This window comes from Oncorhynchus keta, chromosome 10 (assembly GCF_023373465.1).
Source record: "Oncorhynchus keta strain PuntledgeMale-10-30-2019 chromosome 10, Oket_V2, whole genome shotgun sequence".
Taxonomy (NCBI): domain Eukaryota; kingdom Metazoa; phylum Chordata; class Actinopteri; order Salmoniformes; family Salmonidae; genus Oncorhynchus; species Oncorhynchus keta.
The window spans coordinates 68,119,295-68,143,950 of NC_068430.1; the positions used below are offsets into that span (position 1 = coordinate 68,119,295).

General features: G+C 41.3%; 1 protein-coding gene across 1 annotated transcript in view; it reads right to left on the minus strand.

Moving 5' to 3' along the window:
• Positions 1-14,600: 14,600 nt before the first annotated feature.
• Positions 14,601-24,656, minus strand: part of LOC118389304 (growth factor receptor-bound protein 2-like) — a 36,239-nt gene continuing 26,183 nt past the window's right edge. The window contains exons 3-5 of the mRNA XM_035779222.2: positions 22,356-22,478; positions 20,812-20,980; positions 14,601-18,131 (exon numbers count right to left, since the gene is read on the minus strand). Coding sequence (XP_035635115.1) covers positions 17,946-18,131; positions 20,812-20,980; positions 22,356-22,478 — 478 coding nt within the window. The 3' untranslated portion in view covers positions 14,601-17,945. The remainder of the gene's footprint in view (positions 18,132-20,811; positions 20,981-22,355; positions 22,479-24,656) is intronic.

Below are 24,656 nucleotides of genomic sequence, written 5' to 3' on the forward strand. Positions count from 1 at the left end.
ATCTGCTGCGATCGGTCACGTTGTCTACGTCATGGTACAACGTCTTCTTTCCTTACAATGTTTGAATTTTCAAACGAGTTATCATTGGTAAGGCAGATAAAACGCTTTTATTGAAAGCAATCACCTTTGAATGTGAAAACAGAATCCTACTCATTACTCCACGTGCTTAATAATGACACTTGTTTTGAGCCCTTTTAGCTGGAGCTTTGAAAGGGGCACCTGGCTCAAACCCAGGAGGCAGCCCGATGTTATGATAATTTGTCGGTACAGATGGTTTGTTTAGCCTACATAGCAGGTTAGGATAATTAACGTAGCATGTTAGGAAAATGTACATAGCAGGTTAGGGGAATGAATGTAGCAGGTTAATAGAACTAAGATAGTGGATTACTTAGGATAATTAACATAGCAGGTTAGGAGAAATAAAGAAGCAGGTTAGGTGAATTAACCTGGCAGATTAGGAGAATCAAATCAAATTGTATTCGTCACAAACGCTGAATACAACATGAATTTACTGTGAAATGCTTACTTTTGAGCCCTTAACCAACAATGCAGTTTTTTAAAAGTAATTAAGAAAATGCAACCGGTCAGGATGCTCTCGATGGTGCAGCTGTAGAACTTTTATAGGATCGGAGGTCCCAAGCCAAATCTTTTCAGCCTCCTGAGGGGGAATAGGCATTGTCATGCCATCTTCACAACTGACTTGGTGTGTTTGGACCATGATAGGTCCTTAGTGATGTGGACACTAAGGAACTTGAAGAAGCTCTCGACCCGCTCCACTACAGCCTCGTCGATGTGAATGGGGGTTTGCTCTGCCCTCCTTTTCCTGTAGTTCACGATCAGCTCCTTTGCCTTGCTCACATTGAGGGAGCGGTTTTTGTCCTGGCACCACATTGCCAGGTCTCTGACCTCCTCCCTACAGGCTGTCTCATCATCGTCTGTAATCAGGCCTACCACCGTCGTGTCGTCGGCAAAACTTAATACTGGTGTTGGAGTTGTGTGTGGCCACGCAGTCGTGGGTTAACAGGGAGTACAAGAAGAGACTAAATACGCACTCCTGAGGGGCCCCGTGTTAAGGGTCAGTGTGGCGGATGTGTTGCTGACTACCAACACCACCTGGGGGTGACCCGTCAGGAAGTCCAGGATCCAGTTGCAGAGGGAGTTGTTCAGTCCCAGGGTCCTTAGTTTAGTGATGAGATTGGAGGGCACTATGGTGTTGAACGCTAAGCTGTAGTCAATGAACAGCATTCTCACATAGGTGTTCCTTTTGTCCATGTGGGAAAGGGCAGTGTGGTGTGCAAGAGATTGCGTCATCTGTTGATCTGTTGGGGAGGTTATGTGAATTTAAGTGGGTTCAGGGTTTCTGGGATGATGATGTTGATGTGAGCCATGACCAGCCTTTCAAAGCATTTTATGGCTACAGATGTGTGCTTACGAGGCAGTTAGGAAAAAGGGTTAGGCTTAGCTACAATCAGGGGGTTTGTTTTATCTTGCCCGGGCGCCTGAGTAGGTGTGTTTTGCACCGGGTGAAAGTTGATTGCATTAGTTTTGGAACCAGGTTGCCTCCTGGGCAGTGAGCCATGTGCCCTGTTTAAAGCACGTGGCAAAGTAATCTCAAAATCAAGTGATATATGGGCACGTGGAGCAATGAGTACGATTCTGTTTTTTCACATGCAAAAGTGATTGCTTTTGAGCTTTATCTACCTTCCCATTGAAAATGAGTTAGAAAATTCTGAAATTTATTTTATTGAAGAAATTGATGATGCACCATTCTTCATTGTTGACAAAATGACAGAGCGGCACAGATTACTATTCTATTTGAGAAGGGCAGCCGCGCTCCTCCCTCCGCGCTTTCGCCCGATGACGTAACAGGCTTTTGCCTGATGCCCCGTGGCTCAGCATAATTGAATCCACCCAGTGAGAGAACGACGAAGTAGTCAGAAGCCAATAGAAAGAGAAGCTAGAGAGGGATTTGGTTTCCCTGTCGGGCCGCCGTCAGACCCTTCTCCTTTTGGCCGCTGACGTCACGGCCATGGACCGGTGCACAATATAATAACTGTATATATTTCCGGCCGAAAGATCATTCACTTGGAGTAACATAACAGTAACAAAACAGGCTCCAGACAATCCAGAATAGATTTTTGGCTTATATCCAAATGTATTGATAGTGAGTTTGTTACTACAAATATTTGTACTACTCCCCTCACAGACCATAAGGCTATTTACACTGATATCAAAATATTTACTCCTGACACGAACCTTGGTAGAGCATCCTACTGGAAGCTAAATTGCTCATTATTAAATAATGATATAGTTACATTTGAGGTTAAAGATCTGCTCTCACACTTTTGGGAAAGGGCTTGTGAAGAAAAATCTTATTGCAAGAACTGGGAGCTCTTTAAATTTGAGGTGTCCAAATAGCTTAGAAAATATGGTAGTAATCTTGCTAAGACCAGAAGAGCTGAGGAGGAAAAGGTGATCATTAAGATAACTTCCCTTTCTAAGAGGTCCCCAGCTGACCTCTTGGGGGAGGAGAAGATGGAACTAATTGAGTTACAAAATAAACTGGATAATATATATAAATTAAAAGCAGAAGGATTAGGATTATTAGATCTAGGAAAAAATGGATTGAGGGAGAACAGAATTCATCCTATTTCTTTAGACTTGAGAAATTTCACTCTAAAAATAACACTATCCATAAGTTAAACATTGATGGTGTTATTACAGGTGACCAAAAATTAATCGCTAAATACTGCACCAATTTTTACAGAAAATTGTATACCTCTACGTACTGTCAGGAATCCACAGATATGTTTTTTAACTCACTGAATAATGTTCACTCTATCAGTGATATAGAATCTAAACAGTGTGAGGAACCCATCAAAGTTGAAGAGATTATGGAGTCTATCAAACATCTAAAGAACAACAAATCACCAGGTGTTGATGGAATTACATCGGAATTTTACAAATTATTTTCTGAACAAGTAGCTCCCTTCCTATTTGAAGTCTTTTTAGAGAGTATTCAAAACAATGTTCTCCCTCCTACAATGAGTCAGGGGTTAATAACACTGATACCTAAAACTAAAAAAGAAGTGCTGCTCATCGATAACTGGCGTCCAATTTGTCTTCTTAATAATGACTATAAGATATTAGCCTCACTACTTGCAAAAAGAATTCAAGAAGTCCTGGATGCAATCATTGATGAAACACAGTCTGGCTTCATGAGGAACATACATATTTCTAACAATGTCAGACTAGTATTAGACATACTTGACTACTCAGACCTAATAACTGAGGATAGCTTCATATTATTTTTAGATTTTTATAAAGCATTTGACACAGTAGAGCATCAGTTTCTCTTCCACTCCCTTGAGAGACTTGGGGATTTTTTCTGTAAGGCTATTAAGACTCTCTATGCAAATGGTAACAGCTCTATCAAATTGAAATATGGCACCTCACCTAGATTTGAGTTAAAGAGAGGAATTAGGCAAGGTTGTCCTATCTCTCCGTACCTGTTTTTATTAATCACCCAACTTCTTGCAAATTCTTTAAATGATAGTCCTGTACAAGGTATTTCCATAGCTGGTAAAGAAATTATTATAAGCCAACTGGCTGACGATACTACACTTTTTCTGAAAGACGCTAACCAAATTCCCAAATCGATCAATGTGATACAATCCTTTTCCAAAGCGTCTGGTCTATATCTTAACATTAAGAAATGTGAACTCATGGCTGTCAAAGATTGTGTGACACCTTCATATTATGGTATTCCAGTAAAAGAAGAACTTACATATTTAGGCATAACCATCACAAAGGATCAGAAGTCTAGAGGCTTACTCAATTTTAACCCTCTTATTAAAAAAACCCAGAAGAAACTAAATCAATGGCTACAGAGGGACTTATCTTTAAAAGGTAGAGTCCTAATAACCAAGGCTGAAGGTATCTCTAGACTAACATATGGTGCTCTATCTTTATATCTTGACCGTAAAATAAGCAAGGAGATAGACCAGATGCTTTTCAACTTTCTTTGGAGAAACCGTTACCCATTACATTAGGAAAACTGTTGTAATGAACACTTATGAGAATGGTGGACTGAATTTTCTGGATTTTACTACTTTAAATAATACTTTCAAGATCAATTGGATAAAACAATTCCTAAGAAGACCCACTTCTATCTGGAATTTTTTTCCTCATCATGTCTTCTCTACTTTTGGTGGCCTTAACTTCATGTTGTTTTGCAATTATAATATTGACAAAGTTCCAGTGAAACTTTCTGCTTTTCATCGGCAGGTTTTCTTGTCATGGTCCTTCATTTATAAACACAATTTTTGGGCGCACACATTTTTCTCCACACAGATATTATATATGGAATAATCGGGATATATTGTATAAAAATTGTATAAAAATACCTCTCTGGATGTTGCCACACACATACCTACTTGTTAACAAAATTAAGGAAGTTTCCTTTAAAATTATTCATAAATATTATCCTGCCAACCACTATATGAAGAAGTTTAAGGAAAACATCAACTCAAATTGCTCCTTTTGTAATGACCACCCAGAAACAGTTGTGCATCTTTTTTGGCATTGTATGCATGTAAGAAAACTGTGGCAAGACATCAGTAGGTTTATAATTGAACACATTTATGAAGATTTTACACTATTGTGGAGAGATGTACTGTTTGGTTTCTTTACATACAATAGAAATAAGCGGAATCATTTTTATGTAATTAATTTCATTATTCTTTTGGCCAAATTTCATATACACAAATGTAAATTTACAAACAGAAACCCACATTTTCGTACCCTACAAAAAGAAATGGAACTTTATTTTAAGACGGTTAAATACTCTACTAACAAAAAAAGCTGTTAGAATTGTAAATATATGCATGTCCCTTAAGGTCCTTGTGTAATTGTAATGTGATATTGTACCCCCTAGCTCGATTGTCTATTGTTTGTAATCTATGTATGCTTGTGTTCCCTCATGTGCTTTATGTATTGATTTGATATTTAAAAAAATAATAATAATAATAATAACTGTATATGAGGGAAAAACCAAAGACCTGCGGAGACACCACGTGACTGCGACTAAAATGACATGTCTTTGGACCAAATTTCTCACGCTTTCACCCACTGGGCTGTAGAATGACGATAAATCATTGAAGGGGTTCTATTGATTTGGTTTGGGCGCCTGAGTAGGCATAGTTAGCACCGGGTGAAAAGTGATGGTACTTTTCTGACCAATGGCAAAGTTGTCTCAAAACAAAAGTGAGATAGGTTAAGCACATGGAGTAATGCGTAGGATTGTGTGTTTTCACATGCAAAAAGTGATTCATTTTGATGAAAACGCCTTATCAGCAATCCCAATGAAAATTAATTTGAAAATGTGCAAGAGATGTATGTTTCTGAACGATGGATGGATCGTGCGGCAGATTGCTGTACGATTTGAGCAGCGTGCGCCTCCCTCGCGGATTCGACCGGTCACGTGGACGGGTTATAGCCCAGTGCACCCCGTGCAAGTTTAATAGACTCCCGTCATTATAATGAAATATTGATAAATAGGATTTGGGGTAAACTTTTATTTTACAGCCCTCTACTAGAAACTGAATGTGGTTTACTAGTCTGTATGGGAAACAAACTTTAAAATGCCTATATGATAGTCATAAGCCCAACTAACATTTGTTTGCTAGAATATCTTGTACCCAAAATATAAGCTTATTTTACTCCAATGTTTGTAAACAATGTACATGTTAACATGGTTAAAACTATAATGTTGATATCATTGATTTTCAGTCCTTACATCCATCGCTCTGCCCATGAATTTGAGTGGTTACATTTATCCAGGCCCATCCCTCAGCTTCTTATCAAAACTGAGGTGGGTTGGCCGCTTTGTTATTGTTTCAACTAAGGATTCAAGCTTTAATGGTTTCAGTTTCAAAATTTTAACAACAAAACGTGAATAAAATATTCACGCAATGTAGAAAAATGATCGATTCAAATTGTGAACAACCAAAATCGTCTTAGGCTACTCAAGTGAAATAAGAAATATCTTCTTTAATAAGACTTGATTAAAAGGTAAATAAATGAACATATCCTTGATTATACGAAATACAAAAATATATAACGTAAATCAGTCAAGATAAACCTGATAATAATACATCCGTACAATAAAGTGTTAAAGAAACGTGTCGTTCAGCACAAACCGTTCCTCAACGTAGCAAACGTTTAATCGAACTGAACGTACCCCGGGAAACACTTTCCGCCAAAATGGCGACGCATTTGTTTACGAGGAAGCTAACGTTACTTCGTCTTTCAAAGGGTGACCAATATGATCTCATGTCAAAGGCAGTGACCTCTATGTGATATAATTTCTTAGATTTCATTAACAACTGAAACACTTAATCAGAAGAGCTTATGAAAGTCAGATTTTTCTAATTGAAGCACGCCTGGCCATTGTAGGCAGGCTACAAGCGGGTCTGCATCCACACCACCAGAGTAGAGGTTGTAATCTTTGCCGTTATCTCTCTTGGACACACGGTATCTAAGTAAACACAACTAGTACCGTAGAGCAGCTGACCTGAGCTAATAAGGCAAATGGATCCACGTTTTCCAAAGATGGATATGTGAAAAGGATGCTTGTCAACACTACAGCTGGAAGAGAGTAATGTAGTGCTTGTCAGGGCAGAGGTATTGTCATCAATGAAAACAAGATAATCGACCTCTTGTTGCCCCAGTGGCTCTCTCCTTGCTGCAATGTGCATCTGTGTGGTCAGTGTTGAGGGGCACTGCAACCACATGGCAGGTGTAATGTACAAGCTGGTTGACCACCAGAATCTGTCACAAAAGAACATCCATGACATAAATGTCATACTTCTACCCAGGAATATGCAAGTCTTTTTTTGGCCTGCACCTTGACTCAAATTTGTTGATGAGCACCTCCTCACTTTTCCTGCTTGTTACATATAAAATAAACATTAGAAACGTGGTGTTTTACTAACTAAATGACACTTTTAGATAGTACGTTAAGATGGTCAAAGGAAACAGTCTCTTCAGCTTTAGAGGTGAGGAGAATTAGCAGCAGAACACGAATCGGAATGCACTCCTTTTTATGCGCACCAGAATTATAATCTGTTTCTATGAATTACCCTGTGAAAGCATAACACCGTAAGATTGTATTTTATAACTTAGTCATGTTGGCAATAGAACAAACTTTCAAATGATGCCCATCTGACCCAGATTGCGATTTATAATGGTTAGTTTTTGGATTGCGTATACAACAACGGTAATTGTGTGATGGCGGGAATGCAGGGCTGTGTTCCAAACAACAACTGCAAGTGTGCTTGTTCTAGTTCCTCAACGGCACAGCTAGGAGTGCTCAAAGAAAGCACCTTATTGCTGAAGACTTCTTTAAGTCATAAAAATGTATTGAAATGACTTAGGAACTGTGCCCACTTTAGAGAGGGGTGTGGCCACTTGGAGAGGGGTGTGGCCATTTGGAGAGGGGTGTGGTCACTTGGAGAGGGGTGTGCCCACTTTAGAGAGGGGTGTGCCCACTTTAGAGAGGGGTGTGGCCACTTGGAGGGGTGTGGCCACTTGGAGACTATTGTTTTTATGTTATGTTGCACCTTCCCTACATTTTACAGGAATATTCTCATCATGTTACTTACTGAATGTATCCAGAGTATTTTCAGAATTTGTTATCAACAAATGCGGCAAAAGGTACAGTAAATGTAAAATGCACATAAAAGCAACAGTGTGACGTTTGGAGTCAGTCCTGTGTCAGGCGAATTGTTGTGTCTTCCAACTTTGGTCTAATAATTGTCCCATAATCTCCCAACTTCCCTTTCAATTGCTTCCGTGCTTTTCATATTGTTTCTGTGAGAAACATTTCAATTTAGCCCTATCCATATAGGCCAACTCCTGCGACTGTGAAAAGGGTTCATGGTTCCAAGATATTTGATGTGACATGTGCATTAATAGCATATAATCGAAAATGAAAAATGTGAATGACCACAGACCAAAAAAACCTGTCAGTCAGAATAACAAGTAATATGCTTTAAATGTCCATAAACACTAAGATAGTTAGAACAATTAACATACAAAAAAATATATACTTACTTGCCCAGAAATCTTGCTCCCCTAAAAATGTGAGCTGTACCTAAATTATATACACTTAAATTGTCTTCCACGTTGATGGTGGTTATATGTTCAAATACACACTTAGAACAGACACCTTTTCTATTTGAAATTTAAGGAAATGTAGGCTCAATTACATACGAATTATTAGACAGACAGTGCGAATCGAGACCGGAAAGCCAGGAGGAGTGTCCACGCCAGAAAGACAGCGGCCCGACTTGGATGCGACAACACAAACACATGGGATCCCAGGGCCAGCAGCCCAGACCGCCACACCAAGCCAGGCCATTCAAACCAGGGGTGGGAAAAAGTTGGTCAGATGACAACATATGTGCCAGATCTCATTCAGTTCTGAGCACATGCTAATGGGAACATGCTGCTGGAGAATCCTGAAGTTTTTCACCCGTTCAATGGCACGTTCAACATGAATCTGTAGGTGAGCAATGCAACGGGTGTCACACACCTCTGGAGCAGTGAACTGAGACGTCCCCCTCACAAATGGTGCTACAGAGACACGGACTCCTTTGTAAACAAGTAAGTCATGGATGCCAAAACTCCGATCCGCCAGTACCTTTTCCCCTACTTTCAGCATGTCCAGTAATCCACTTCGCTCAAAGACCCCCCCCCCCCTACAGATCAGACATGTACACAACAGAGCCATGAGGTGCAATGCACACTAAGGCCTTGGTCATGTTAGGGTTCTTGTAGTTGAACCAGGTGCAGGACTATGCAGCAAGCCTGGATGGCTTTCAATGAAAACATCTGTGCAGTCTACGATGACTCGACAGTTCGGGTATGCTGTCTTGCCTGCGACAGGCATACGCTTCTGTACAAACTGCCGACTGGACAGCTGCTTGAAACGATGAGGCATGATATTGCACCAAAACGCCAAAGCAGTCAGCAGCGGTCCCTCATTAAAAGTCTGACTCAGAGACGAATGAGGGCCAGGAACAGTTCATCCATGGGACTGAGCTTTCTGTGTCTCTCCAACTCTTGGCCATCTTTTGCCGACTTCCCTTTGAAAAGAGAGCCCCAGTAGTGCAGCTGGCCATTTAGCTTTGGTCGGAGGAAGTCGTATGAGGTCAGAAAGGTAATGTAATCCGTCAGTCCGGTGTAAAACCATATCACCAGCACTTTCTTGGAAGGAGAAGGTTTTCCTGTGCAGCTGCCTCTGGAGGTCTTTGATTTTGGCTTCAGCCTTTTCCAGCCTTCTCCAGCTCGGCAGTATCTATACAGTTTCCCTCCTCATTCTTCTCACCGAGTTCCCTCATGGACGCAACCATGAATTTGCAATTAGTCACCCGTATGTACTTTATTGTTTATGTACTACTGATAGAGCTGGAGGCAGATACCTTAACATCATTGGGAGGCTAGCTGCATTGGCTTGCAAGGCAACCGCTAAGCCATCAGGTGATGTATCAGGAAAGGGATTGAAATATTGAGGAGTGGTGGGCCCTAACTCCATCTGTGAGCTCCATAATATAGAAGGATATACAATTACCACAATACACACTACCCAGATGCATATTAGGAAGGAGCTCAACAGTCAGCAAGGTTCAGCTCTCAATGTGTCACTCCCTTTACTGGTGCATATTGGTCCACTGCACAACCCTAATATACAGTACCAGTCAAAAGTTTGGACACACCAACTCATTCAAGGGTTTTGTCTTTATTTTTTACTATTTTCTACATTGTATAATATTAGTGAATACATCAAAACTATGAAGTAATGGAATCATGTAGTAACCAAAAAAGTGTTAAATCCAAATCTATTTATATTTGAGATTCTTAAAAGTAGCAACCCTTTGCCTTGATGACAGCTTTGCACACTCTTGGCATTCTCTCAACCAGCTTCTCCTGAAATGCTTTTCCAACAGTCTTGAAGGAGTTCCCACATATGCTGAGCACTTGTTGGCTGCTTTTCCTTTACTCTGTGGTCCAACTCATCCCAAACCATCTCAATTGGGTTGAGGTCGGGTGATTGTGGAGGCCATGTCACTCCATCACTCTCCTTCTTGGTCAAAAAGTCCTTACACAGCCTGGAGGTGTGTTGGGTCATTGTCCTGTTGAAAAACAAATGATAGTCTCACTAAGAGCAAACCTGATGGGATGGTGTATCGCTTCAGAATGCTGTTGTAGCCATGCTGGTTAAGTGTGCCTTGAATTCTAAATACATCACCTACAGTGTCATTAGCAAAGCACCCCCACACCATCACACCTCCTCCTCCATGCTTCACAGTGGGAACCACACACGCGGAGATCATCCGTTCACCTACTCAGCGTCTCACAAAGACACTGTGGTTGGAACCAAAAATCAAACATTTGGACTCATCAGACCAAAGGACAGATTTCCACCGGTCTAATGTCCATTGCTCGTATTTCTTAACCCCAGCAAATCTCTTATTATTATTGGTGTCCTTTAGTAGTGGTTTCTTTGCAGCAATTTGACCATGAAGGCCTGATTTATTTGGGCTGCAATTTCTGAGGCTGTTGACTCCAATGAACTTATCCTCTGCAGAAGAGGTAACAATGGGTCTTCCTTTTCTGTGGCAGTCCTCATGAGAGCCAGTTTCATCATAGCACTTCATGGTTTTTGCGACTGCACTTGAAGAAACTTTCAAAGTTATTGAAATGATCCGGATTGACTGACCATGTTTTAAAGTAACTATTATTCTACAATGTAGACTGTTGTTTCTCTTTGTTTATTTGAGCTGTTCTTGACATAATATTGACTTGGTCTTTTACCAATAGGGCTATCTTCTATTTACCACCCCTACCTTGTCACAACACAACTGATTGGCTCAAACGCATTAAGAAGTAAAGAAATTCCACAAATTAACTTTTAACAAGGCACACCTGTGTCACGTCCTGACCTTAGGTCCTTTTTTATGTCTCTATTTTAGTTTGGTCAGGGTGTGAGTTGGGGTGGGCATTCTATGTTTTGTGTTCTATGTTTTCTATTTCTATGTGTTTGGCCTGGTATGGTTCCCAATCAGAGGCAGCTGGCAATCGTTGTCTCTGATTGAGAACCATCCCTAGGCAGCCCGTTTTCCCATTATGGGTGTGGGTAGTTATTTCCTGTTTAGTGTTTTTGTTGCACCTTACAGAACTGTTTTGTTTTTGTCGTGTTTTCTCCTTTGTTATTTTTGTGTTCGGTTTAATAAATATAACATGAACACTTACCACGCTGCGCATTGGTCCGATCCATCCTATTCCTCCTCAGAAGAGGAAGACAATCGTTACAACCTGTTAATTGAAATGCATTCCAGGTGACTACCTCATGAAGCTTGTTGAGAGAATGCCAAGCGTGTGCAAAGCTGTCATCAAAGCAAAGGGTGGCTTCTTTGAAGAATCTCAAATATAAAATATATTTTTATTTGTTTAACACTTTTTTGGTTACTACATGATTCCATATGTGTTATTTCATAGTCTTTATATCTTCACTATTATTCTACAATGTAGAAAATAGAAAAAAATATAGAAAAACCCTGCAATGAGTAGGTGTGTCCAAACTTTTTACCCGTACTGTATATATATTTGTGTTATTCAGATTCAGATATTCAGTTATTCAGATTTTTTCATGGGGTGCTACTGCACCCTCAGCACCCGTTCTTCCCGCCAATTGATGCTTGCGAGCCTTGCACATGCGATGTGTCTTCTCGAGAGATAGGGTGCAGTGTTTTGTTTGGGGGGCGCACAAAAACACAACTGTTATCTTTTTACAGTTTTTAGAATAGGTTTCACTTTTTCTGTAGTCGCTGTGGTTGGTGTTCTGATGTTTTTGTACTGTAATTATGTTGTACTGCCTGCAGATGGCAGGAATAACACAGTATATAATCTATGACCACCTGCCTCACTAGAAAGAGCCAGAGTACCAAAGCCTCACAAGAGCAAAACGCTAGATAGAGCCATTGGGTCATTCATTATGCAAGTATTACATGGGTGCAATGATGCAAGATAAACAGCATGTCACACTATATTTGACTACTAGAGCACTGGCCTAGACCAGTTAACCTCTTCTTCTTCATTCACTTCTCTCCTGTCTAGGTGAGTAACCTCCCAGGGATCCTCCTCCCTGTGAACACTCTGATGGGAGTGTGTGAAAGAACAGCACAGTCTAACAGACACAGATCAAAACCTCAGATTAGAGCAGGCCGGGGTACAAGTAACCAGTGTGAGGCAGCGGAAGGGGTTTTGCATGTGTTTCAGACAGGAAGATCATGTCAGGGAGAAGTGGCTCCTTCACCCCACACACTGACTTTGATCTGGAGATGGGTCGTACATATGACAGACAGCAGGATGGGTATGAGACAACCCCTCCCAACCCAGAGAGAGACCATCTCTATTACATACACTCCAGGTAAAGGCAGTGGCGTGTATTCACGGATGTCAAGTGAAGCCAGGCTTCCCCCAATAAATGTACCAGGAAAAAAACATACAAAATAATGTATCTTTTGTCTCACTGTGTTTCATCAATTTCATTCAATTTTCAAAAGGCTAAATGTATCTCACTGGAGAAAGCATCCAAATGAAAGAAACAGCACATCTCTGTCTCAGTATGTGTAGCGTATCTATCTGATGCTGTCTGGTCAAAAAGAGTATGCCATTTTTGCTGCCAGTAGAATTGAATCCAAGGGATGTCCGCGAGCATTTGACCTCCCTTGATAATTTTTCAAAAGAATTACAGCCAATCAGCATTGAGCTAAACTGAGCGAGCTTAGCTGTGATTTGTCCTGATGCACCAAAAGAAAGTGTCAAGGAAAGCCAGTTTGGATTTGGATTCAGACCAATCACACCAGAAGCCAAATGTCATTGACAGAAAAAAAATAGAATTTTTGCATCTCGTGTTGTTTTCCCCCGGAAGCTAGCTAGCTAAAATCAGCCCTTTTCTAAACTAGCCATGGATGGAGGTAGGGATTTGGACTTGTGGTTTTACTTCTCGATACTGGTCAATGATTATAACGCGATTCTGTTCCAACCATAAATTACACCATTGTGCCCCTGGCCCGAGAGGATGGAAATTCAACAGGTAGCTAGATGTAGTAGGCTAATGTTAATGAGCTGACCTGGCGCATCATTGCCCACGAAAGGAAGTTAGGCTAGTGATCAAGCATTTTAGCCAGGTAGCCTCGGAAAACAAAAGCTAAAAGTGTGTACTGTATAACAGTCATAGACTTGTTTAGGCAACATGAAAAAGCTCTACAAGCAGGGTGAGTCAACATGTTTTTATCTATTTGCATGCACACACACACACACACACACACACACAGGAATCAGTACCATGGACAGGCACATAGTTAGCTTAAGTTGATTGGACTAAAAGTTTTGGGTATAGTTTAGTTGTCACTCGATTAGACTAAGCAGAGGTGATTAGATGATGTTGAAATGATGCTGCAATAGTGGAGGGAGTTCCTGTTTTCCTTGCGACTTGCGGTAACTCTGTGGTTCTAAATCAATAGTTGTTTAGTGGTCTGAAAATGTCGGAAACATAACCTTGGTTGACAATGCTGTAGGTCATGTAACGGTTTGTTACATGCAAAATGCTTTGTGGACACCAGACAGGTCTTTGCTCACAGGTTTTGTGACGAAACAAAGGTGTGATTGAATTTATTCTGCCACTGTGCCTTCTCATTGTCTCTGCCTTTAGGCCTATATATCATGGTGTCAAGGCATATGAACAGCCCTTAGCCGTGGTTATAGAGCAAACAACACAATTATCACAACTCATAGGTTGTAAAATGGTTATTTTATTTCCTGGCTTGGCGTCCCCGGTGATTTTATCTACGCACCGCTACTGGGTAGAGGTAGCCTATGGGCCTGTATTCATAAAGCGTCTCAGCGTTGGAGTGTTGATCTAGGATCAGGTCCCCACCACTGTCCATATAATCACATAAATGATCTAAAAAGCTAAACTGATCCTATATCTGAGAGACTGTCTGGGTTGTAAGCACAGATCTAGGATAAGAATTAGTTTACACTCATTCCAATAGTAACCATTAATGGGTACATGTCAAACTGACCTTAGATCAGGACCTGGGCATATCATCTGACCACCTATGTCACCCAGTTAATCAGCATCTTTCTCTTTTGAAACATTAAGTTACACTGTGTGGTGTTGAGTGTAACCCAAGCATGACCCATGATAAGGACCCACACCCAATCTGCTACATTGCTCCTCCATGCTCTCTGTAGGAACTCTCTCTGTTGTGCAAAAGTGGTAAGATAGTTAGTGGAGTAACCATAGAGATACAGGGCCAGTTTTCCGGATCAAGCCTAGCCCTGGACTAAAAAGCATTCTCAATGGAGAATCTACATTGAAAGAGTTTTGAATGTAATGGCTAGGCTTAATCTATGTCTGGGGTTCTACTTTCTATGTGTAGAACGTCCTCCTAAAAACAATGTGGATTGTTCTAATGTGAAACACAGTACCCGCGACAACAGGAAGTAACCAACGTCACAACGGTAGCTTCTTCATAGTGATTGTTTTATTATTCTGTCGTCGTTAATCTACGTTCAAAGGAAATCAAATGCTGTGACAGACATCAGGGGACATCATCATCCTCCCGTTTGAAAACTGAAACGTTTTTAATTCACGCACATCATGAAATGACGTCATAAAGCAACCATGTAAGATATACATACAAAGACTTTCCAGCATAAGGTAAACAATCACATCGTCTTAGGTGTCAACCACCGTATGATCCCACTCCGGAATAACAAGTCGGACGGCTGCAAATGGACGAGGAAATAAACCATAGAATGATACTGGTAGCAGACTGGAGACTATTGTCACCGAAGTGAAACAAATAGTGAGTGCCGAGTGCAGTGTTATGTCATATTTAACTAGGCTTAATGAATGGTACACTTTCTGGCGGCCTTCGCACTGTAATGAATGACTGACTGACCGAGGAGAGAGTAAATATTGACCATGGGAGAGTGCAAGGTTGTCCAGGAACCGAGAGACAGCGTAAATAGACAAAGTTTTGGACTGGGTCCTATTTATCAGGCCCCTTGAGAGCAGCGGAATCCACCGTCTGGTAGTGTCAACTAGCCTGGTAGAACAGACTGAATGTCGAACGCAGCGTTCAATCTGGTTCAACCAGGCCAAGAGTCAACCAATAGGATACCAGTCTCAACTCTATACCTGCTGAAACATTGACCCCTGTAATCACATAAGGTCTAGGGCCAGGAATTTTCCCTGAACACGTGACATGACTTGGAAATACTCCAGATCAGATGGTCAGGTGGTCAGGAAAACCTCAGGGTCATACACGTCATATGATTGGCTGAGAATACAGACACACCTGAAGAGGTAAATAAATACATGTCACGTACAGAAAATACACACGGGCGTCACACTTTAGTGCTTTTTTTTTTTTAGATAGTGTGACATAGTGAACTTTGAAACGGGGGGGGCTTTGCAACAACAGCAAGGCAACACATAGCCAGCCTATAGTTCATAGCGAAACCACGTAAGCAAGGTTTCTCCTGCCCTTGCATTTTCAAACACCTGCAAGTCAATCGGACTATCAGTTCATTGGAATGGCTCATTGCAGTTCATTGCAGGCTAGAAATAACATGCATGGTCCCCTCCCTGCATATTCCCTTCAGACCTGCCTCTTCGTGTATTTTAGCCATTTTACTTCAACAAACCATAAAGCATATTCGAGTAGTTTTCCAAATCAAAGAGTGTAGATAGGGAATAACAAGCAGAGTGGAGGAGAAGATCATATGGAATTCCTTGCATTTGAAGTCCTCTTCAAGATTCTCAAAAGGTCCAAAGTAGAGAGTTGAGGACACAGAGTTCAATAGAGGTCATTGACCCACCCGTTGCGCTAGTCGTTCTGATCTAAAGTCAGTTTGTCAGCATCATTGGTCCTTTAATCTCTTTATCAAGATGGAAGATTCCATTCTGCCTCCGTCACAAGCAGACACTGACTGAAGGATAAATACTTAAGATGTTGCTTAGATCAAGCACTTATGTTGGTCTTTTTGACAATTCATGCCCCCTCTTTCAGGTAATGCTAAACTACCTTTTTCTGTTACTTCTTTTCACCTGCTGTCAAAAATGTCCCCCTTAAGACACAACCAAACCGACAGATCATGTGTTCGCATCTAATCGCATAGAATTCCAAAAGCACTTTTGATACGTCCCATAATCAGACAAAACAAGACTTTGTCATATTCATGTCATTCTGTTGAAAACATAGATCCACACTGCACATTTACATCACACCATTTAGTCATTCCTCAAGGGAAACACTACATAACAACACTCTCTGGCACAAAACATTATGTTTCTCTTTCATCGAATGATCATACTTGAAAGTGAGACAGAAGAGACTGCAGAGCTGAGACAGGTTTAGAGATTCAGACTGGGGTTTCCATAAGGTAGCTCCTAACCAATGGCCGGCATGTGTGGAGGATGGAGACATTGTATTGGTCACCGTATCTCTGCGATCTGCTGCTTTAAAAGCACTCATTGGTCAACCTGAAGAGAAAAAAAACACCAGAGATGGAAAAGGCACTACCCAACTTCCACAAACGCAGGGTGAAATCAGTGAGTGTAGCACTATTCAATACCTTCTTTCATAGAACTAATGGTTATAAGGATACTGCCATTTCAACCCAGTCAACCACTAGCAATCTCTATAAAGAACCCTTACGAGCCAATTTAGCTACATTTAGGTCATATTGAATCAGCCCCATCATCAGTTAAGTCTATTGATTGCGGATGGACATAAAACTCTATACCATTGTCTATGGTTTGTCATTGTCTATGGTTTTATTTGAGAATGATGGCTACATTTAAGAATGCAGAAAGCCACTAAATGCCTAAATGGGTAAAAAATGACAATTTGTTCTAGCTTATAGCCACGCTTCCGCTTTCATACCAGAACAAAATAGGAAACCTGACATTTTCCAAATTAGATTTCCACCTGAAATATTATTGAAATATAATTTCTGTCTTGAGAGTATTGCATTACTCCCAATCACATGAAAACCATTTAGCTTCTTGTCTCAGAGACTCTGTGCATAATCTGGGTCATATCAATTAGTGCACAGTTTCAAAACGCAACAAGACGTTTTGCAACGGATAACAAAAATGAGTGTTTCTTATTCAGTTCAGGGAGATCCTCCCTGTCTATTTTCTTCCATTTGGTACTAAATGAATATGATCCTAGAAAATGACAATATGGAGGTCTACAAATAGGGAAGAAATCAAGTAAATGAATGAAAAAAAACACACTAAAACAGGCTCAAACTACAAATATTTAGAGATATACATACACATCGATAACAATATAATTTCTCTCCAGTCCATGGTCCTCCTCTCCCAAAGTTGGGTTGAGATCAATAACACACTAGACTAGAGTCTTTGGTCTCTGACATCTTCTTCATTGTCTTTGTCTAATGTAACATAGGATGGTGATGTTATGCATAACGAAAGAAAACAGAACGTATAAGAAGGGAGGCCGTTGCCGGAGTCGAGCTACAGCCGGATCCCTTGTGTTTGTTTTTTACTTCAACTTAGGTTCCTTTGCAATGCTTCTCTGCTCCGTGTGTCTCCCTCATTGCATCAAAGAATCCACAGAGTCAACTGTAGAGTCTGAGTAATGAAATCTGCCTCTCGCTCTGTGTATTTGCAGGATTTTTGTTCCTCTTCCCATTCTTCCATTCCTCATTTAGGTCTGTCTCTGAAGTGTCCCTCAAAGTCCTGAGGGGGTGTAAATGGGCCAATGGGGGACGAGGTGGGCCATGTCATTATTCACTTTGCCAATCAAATGTTTTGGTTGACGGACGTGACATGATCACATGTTTTGGTTGACTGGCGTGACGTAGTTGCGCGGGAACATGCCCGTCTGGCCGTGGCAAGCCCCTTTCCACCAGTTGGGGTCGGAGTTGTCCAGGACCTGGATGAAGTCGCCGCGTCGGAAGCCCAGCTCGCCGTCCTCCTGAGGATCGAAGTCAAACAGCGCCTGCACGTACGTTGAATGCTGGAGAGACGAGAGGAGAAACACATGGGTTAGAATATGTGAGGAGTGTAGTTGGGCACTCCTATGTTCATTAGGGCACTGTCACACCCTGACCGTAGAGCTTTTTATGTCTCTATTCTGGTTTGGTCAGGGTGTGATTTGGGTGGGCATTCTATGTTCTTTTTTTCTATGTTTTTGTATTTCTTTGTTTTGGTCGGGTATGGTTCTCAATCAGGGACAGCTGTCTATCGTTGTCTCTGATTGGGAACCATGCTTAGGTAGCTTTTTCCCACATGGTTTTTGTTTTTTTCTGTTTAGTGTTTTGCACCTGACAGGACTGTTTCGGTTATTCTCGTTGTTATTTTGTTATAGTGTTCAGTTTCAATAAAAAGCATGAACACTTACTACGCTGGGCTTTGGTCCGATTCCTCTTCTTCAGACGGCGAAAACCGGTACAGGCACGCAACGGATGTTTTAAAACGCTTTGCAATGGAATAGGAAATTAGTATTTCTTATTGGTCTGTGTACTAGACCCTCTGTTAAAATCATTCTTCTGTTTGGTGCCTAATGAACATTACCCTTTTTTCCAACTTCCAATTGTATTGTACTTCTACTTGTATATTTGTCTCATAACCAACATGAAGGTGACCATAGTGGATTTAGCTATTTTTCTGCTAAATTGCTTAGTGAACTGTAGTTCACTGGTAATCGGTCATGTTTTTGCATGATTGCTTAGATGAGAATACATGATGCAATCTCATTAAATGATTGTCAGAGATGAGGATTTCCCTGGTATTCCGTATGATGTGCAGCGCTGTGTATACATCCATTACCTTCAGAAAGTTTTCACACCCCTTGAATTTTTCCACATTTTTTTGTATTACAGCCTGCATTTAAAATGGATTAAATTGAAAAGTTTTTTTGTCCTTGGCCTACACACAATACCCCATAATGTTAAAGTGGAATTATGTTTTTGGACATTTTACAAATTCATTAAAAAGAAGAAAAGCTGAAATGTCTTGAGTCAATAAGTATTCAACCAATATGTTATGGCAAACCTAAATAAGTTCAGGAGTAAACATTTGCTTGACAAGTCACATGTACTCACTCTGGGAGCAGTAAAAGTGTTTTTTTATGACTACCTCATCTCTGTACCTCTGTACCAATTATCTGTAAGGTCCCTCAGTCGAGTAGTACATTTCAAACACAGATTCAACCACAAAGACCAGGGAGGTTTTCTATTGGTAGATGGGTAAACAATAAAAGCAGACATTGAATATCCCTTTGAACACAGTGAAGTTATTAATTACACTTTGGATTGTGTATCAATACAACCAGTCATTACAAAGATACTGGCGTCCTTCCTAACTCAGTTGCCGGAGAGGAAGGAAACCGCTCAGGGATTTCACCATGAGGCCATGGTGACCAAAACAGTTCCAGAGTTTAATGGCTGTGATAGTTTTCTCCTAAGGATGGATCAACAACATTGTAGTTACTTCACAATTCTAACCTAATTAACAGTGAAAAGAAGGAAGCTTGTACAGATTTTTTTCTTCTTCTCCAAAACTTGTATCCTGTTTGCAACAAGGTACTAAATACTCAACAAAAAAATGTGGCAAAGCAATGAACTTTTTGTCCTGAATATAAAGTGTTATGTTTGGGGAAAATACAATACAACACATTACTGAGTACCAGTCTCCATATTTTCAAGCATAGTGGTGGCTGCATCATGTTATGGGTATGCTTGTAATCGTTAAGGACTGGGGAGTTTCAGGATAAAAAATAAATGCAATGGCGTTAAGAACAGGAAAGATCCTAGCGATAAACCTGGTTCAGTCTGCTTTCCACCAGACACTGGGAGATGAATTCACCTTTCAGCAAAAAAAAACTGAAACAAGGCCAAATCTACACTGTAGTTGCTTACCAAGAGGACAGTGAATGTTCCTGAGTGGCCGAGTTAAAGTTGACTTAAATCTACGGGAAGACCTGAAAATGGTTGTCTAGCAATGATCAACCACCGATTTTAACAGAGCTTGAATAATTTTGAAAAGAATAATAGGCAAATATTGCACAATCAAAATGTTGACCTACCCAGAAAGACTCATAGCTGTCATCGCTGCCAAAGGTGCTTCTACAAAGTATTGACTCAGGGGTGTGAATACTTATGTAAATGCGATATGTCTGTATTACATATTGAATACATTTGCAAACATTTCTAAAAACATGTTTTCACTTTGTCATGATGGGGTAGTGTGTGTAGATGGGTGAGGGAAAAAATGATTTAATACACTTTTAATTCCGTCTGTAACAACAAAATGTGGAATAAGTCAAGGGGTGTGAATACCTTCTGAAGGCCCTGTATCTGTGTGTTTACATGTATTTGTGTGTGTGTTTCTGGGGGGTGGGGAGAAGGACGAGGACGAGCAGAAGAAGTAGAAGAGGAAAAAGATGAAGAAGCAGAAGAAGAGGGAGATGAGGATAGAATAAACAGAACATTAGTGATTACTGATAAGGTAAAAGAAGGAGTGATATTGGAGAAAAGTGGCTTCTCTAAAGTGTGTGTGTGTGTGTGTGTGTCCGTGTCCCTGTGTGTGTATCCCTGTGTGTATGTCCCTGTGTGTGTGTGTCCATGTATGTGTGTGTGTGTCCCTGTGTGCGAGCGTGTGTCCCCCTGTGTGTGCGTGTGTCCCTCCCTCCTCACCTGTGGGACCTGCTCGATGTCCCTGAGGAAGATGGGCTGGTTGCGGGACACAGAGGTGGAACGGTGGTAGTCCACCAGGGAGTTGAGAGAGTTGAACTTGACCACCCACAGGAAGTACTTCCCAGCCCCGTCACGCAGGACCTTGAAGTGCTGCACGTCATTACCAAACCTGGGGAGAGGTAGCATAGCTATGACTGGTTATTAAACAAGGTAGAAATGACTGGTCTGTGATGATCAAACCTGATTAAACAAGGTGACCGTCCTACTATCAGTTTTCAGATCTGTGATCAGTCCTGTGATGATCAACCGTCCTACTACTTCCATCAGTCCAACCGTTTCAGATCTGTGATGATCAAACCTGGGGAGAGGTAGCACAGATCTAGAAGTGACTGGTTAAGATTAAACAGGGTGACCGTCCTACTACTTCGATCAGTCCAACCGTTTCAGATCTGTGATGATCAAACCTGGGGAGAGGTAGCACAGATCTAGAAGTGACTGGTTAAGATTAAACAAGGTGACCGTCCTACTACTTCCATCAGTCCAACCATTTCAGATCTGTGATTACCAAACCTGTGGCGGAGGAGAAGGAGAAGAGGGAGATAAGTATAGAATAAACAGAAAGTGAGTGATGACATTAACCGTGGTAACCATCTAAGGACAGCAGTCAAAACACTGGTAAGTCTACATCACGTGGGTACTAGTTTTATAACCATCTGTGTCAGCGCTTTCATGAATGATTTAAGCCCAGTTGGCCCACTTTCCTTCTCACCGCGTGATACCATGAGTTTGGGATTTTGTGTTAAGTGCTGAACTGGAGTTTGTCCTAGTATGACTTTTGGCCTACACTGACTTACTGACTGACTGACTGAACTGACTGACTGTATGACTGACTGACTGACTGAGACTGACTGACTGACTGACTGACTGACTACGACTGACTGACTGCCTACTGACTGACTGACTGACTGACTGACTGACTGACTGACTCTCTCACACACACACACACACACACACACACACACACACACACACACACACACACACACACACACACACACACACACACACACACACAGGGAAAGTGCCAGCTTGCAAAGCTTTGATAAGAGGCAGCAGCGCCCACACTGGAGCCATCTGACAGAGACCAACATGCTTTAGTAGCAGATAACTGTTGGTTAGCCCCAGGTGAGTCAGAGATGACACAGCCAATTAACTTGATATGGATCTGTAGATCTGCACAGCGACTTTACATGAAGACTAGAATGGGAACAGGGTGGCCAGTCACTGCTAGAACAGTCAGTACCTCCCAGGTTAAGCTGGCTAGACGCTCATAAACCAACATGGGAGCTGTGCATGAGAAAGCAAGCACTTAGCACAGAGTTGGAAAAAATTATGTAAACAGAATTGATATTGGAGAAAAGTGTATTTTTGAAAGTACTAAAAAATAAAAAAAATGGAAAACAGATAATCGGTCGATCAGTTATACAATGATTGAACTGAACTGAAATAAAGGTTCAATAAAACAGTGTGTGCGTGTGACATACTTGACAGAGAGGGAGAAGTCTCCCGGTGCGCTCTCCGACTCTCGGATGAGGAAGGCCCCATCGTGCCTCTGCTTGTTCAGCATCTCCTCTGCCTTCGCCCGGGGGATCTTACCATAGAACCACCTGGGACAACAATAACAAATCAAAACACTTTAATAACTCATGAAAAATGATATAAAAACAAGTCGCAAGTAACAGTGATAAGTGCTGATTTACTGCAAATGAAGAATGAAAAAATACCCTGCGGGCAAAACTGGTTGAAATGACATTATTACATGGTTGTAATTTGGTTGTAATGACGTTGTTTCAACCAGCCCTACCAAGCTGGGTGGTTTTTCTTCTTCATTTGTAGGGAAAGCAGCACTTACCAGAATTTGATTGTGGTGTGGTTGTGACAGGTAGCTAGTTAGCGATGACCTTTGAGTAACCTCAAAGTGCAGGATCATAGGCGTGACTCAATATCATGGGAACATGGCCTTTAGCAGAGCTTGACCTCAAACCTGACCCCTGTTATTGACAGTTGTGGTGGTTGTTGTGTCTGTGGGGAGGAGTGAGTGAAGTGCATAGCGACCAATAACACTACTAAACAATGATGTCAAAATCAGAATATCGCATCTATTTTGCATATCAAATAGAATGAAATAAATGCAGTAAGTGAGCACATGTGGGCCATTTAATTAGTCTTTTTGCATTTGTCCTAGTAGGTTGTAATTACAGGGAGGTTCCTGGTCTGATAAAAGAGCTGGTGGAGCCTTGGGCCGAGACAATGACAACTCTGTGTGGTGCCATGCCAACCTCACCTGCGACCTACTCCTCTGGCTCTGACTGGTGCCCAATACCAGCGGTCAGTCACCAACCCCCACGGATACTCCATACAGAGTGTGTGTGTGTGTGTGTCACTGTGTGTGTGTGTTTGTGCATGGGTGTACAGTGTGTGGGACCTCCATTTCCTTCTGTGACTAGTCAGGTGTGGAATTGTACTGTCCGGATAAAGGTGTTATGTCACAATGTGCCAACAAAGGTGTTGCAACACACAATGTTTGCCTCCTCTATCTCCAGTGAAAGCAAACCCTGAGCTTTATCCATATAGCTTAATTTAGCCATATAGCTTAGCCTTACCATATACTGTAGCTTATCCTAGCGATAGCATACCCTTGGCTTGGCCAATAGCCATAGCCTCTGCAGTAGAGCATGTCAGTGCAGGTGAGCGCTAGCGCTATGCCGCTTAGCTTGTTCGTTTGTGAGCTCAGACAACATGACAAAGCCAGAGGACCTGATCAACTCCAGCTGTTCCTCATGAGGGAATGATAATCCAGCCGGGTTTCACAAACAGTATCATCATCAGGGCAGAGTCCTCAAACAGTGTCACAAGCCGATAGTCACATATCCACCAGCTAGTTTTGCCTGCTGGGTAAAGACGACAGATATGAGTAGAACAAGCCTATTACATGTGTACACACTAGAGGTCGACCGATTAATCGGAATGGCCGATTAATTAGGGCCGATGTCAAGTTTTCATAACAATCGGAATTCGGTATTTTTGGGCGCCGATTTGGGCGCAGATTTTTTTATTTTTAGACCTTTTATTTAACTAGGCAAGTCAGTTAAGAAAACATTCTTATTTTCAATGACGGCCTAGGAACTGTGGTTTAACTGCCTTGGTCAGGGGCAGAACGACAGATTTGCACCTTGTCAGCTCGGTGGATCCATTCTTGCAACCTTACAGTTAACTAGTCCAAAGCAATAACGACCTGCCTCTCTCTCGTTGCACTCCACAAAGAGACTGCCTGTTACGCAAATGCAGTAAGCCAAGGTAAAGTTGCTAATTAGCATTAAACTTATCTTATAAAAACAATCAATCATTATCACTAGTTAACTACACATGGTTGATGATATTACTAGATATTATCTAGCGTGTCCTATAATCTGACTGAGCATACAAGCATATGACTGAGCGGTGGTAGGCAGAAGCAGGCGCGTAAACATTCATTCAAACAGCTCTTCGTTGTGCGTCAAGCATTGCGCTGTTATGACTTCAAGCCTATCAACTCCCGAGATGAGGCTGGTGTAACCGAAGTGAAATGGCTAGCTACTGCCTATAAGAACATACAATAGTCAAAGGTTAATGAAATACAAATGGTATAGTGGGAAATAGTCCTATCATTCCTATAATAACTTCAACCTAAAACTTCTTACCTGGGAATATTGAAGACTCATGTTAAAAGGAACCACCAGCTTTCATATGTTCTCATGTTCTAAGCAAAGAACTGAAACGTTAGCTTTCTTACATAGCACATATTG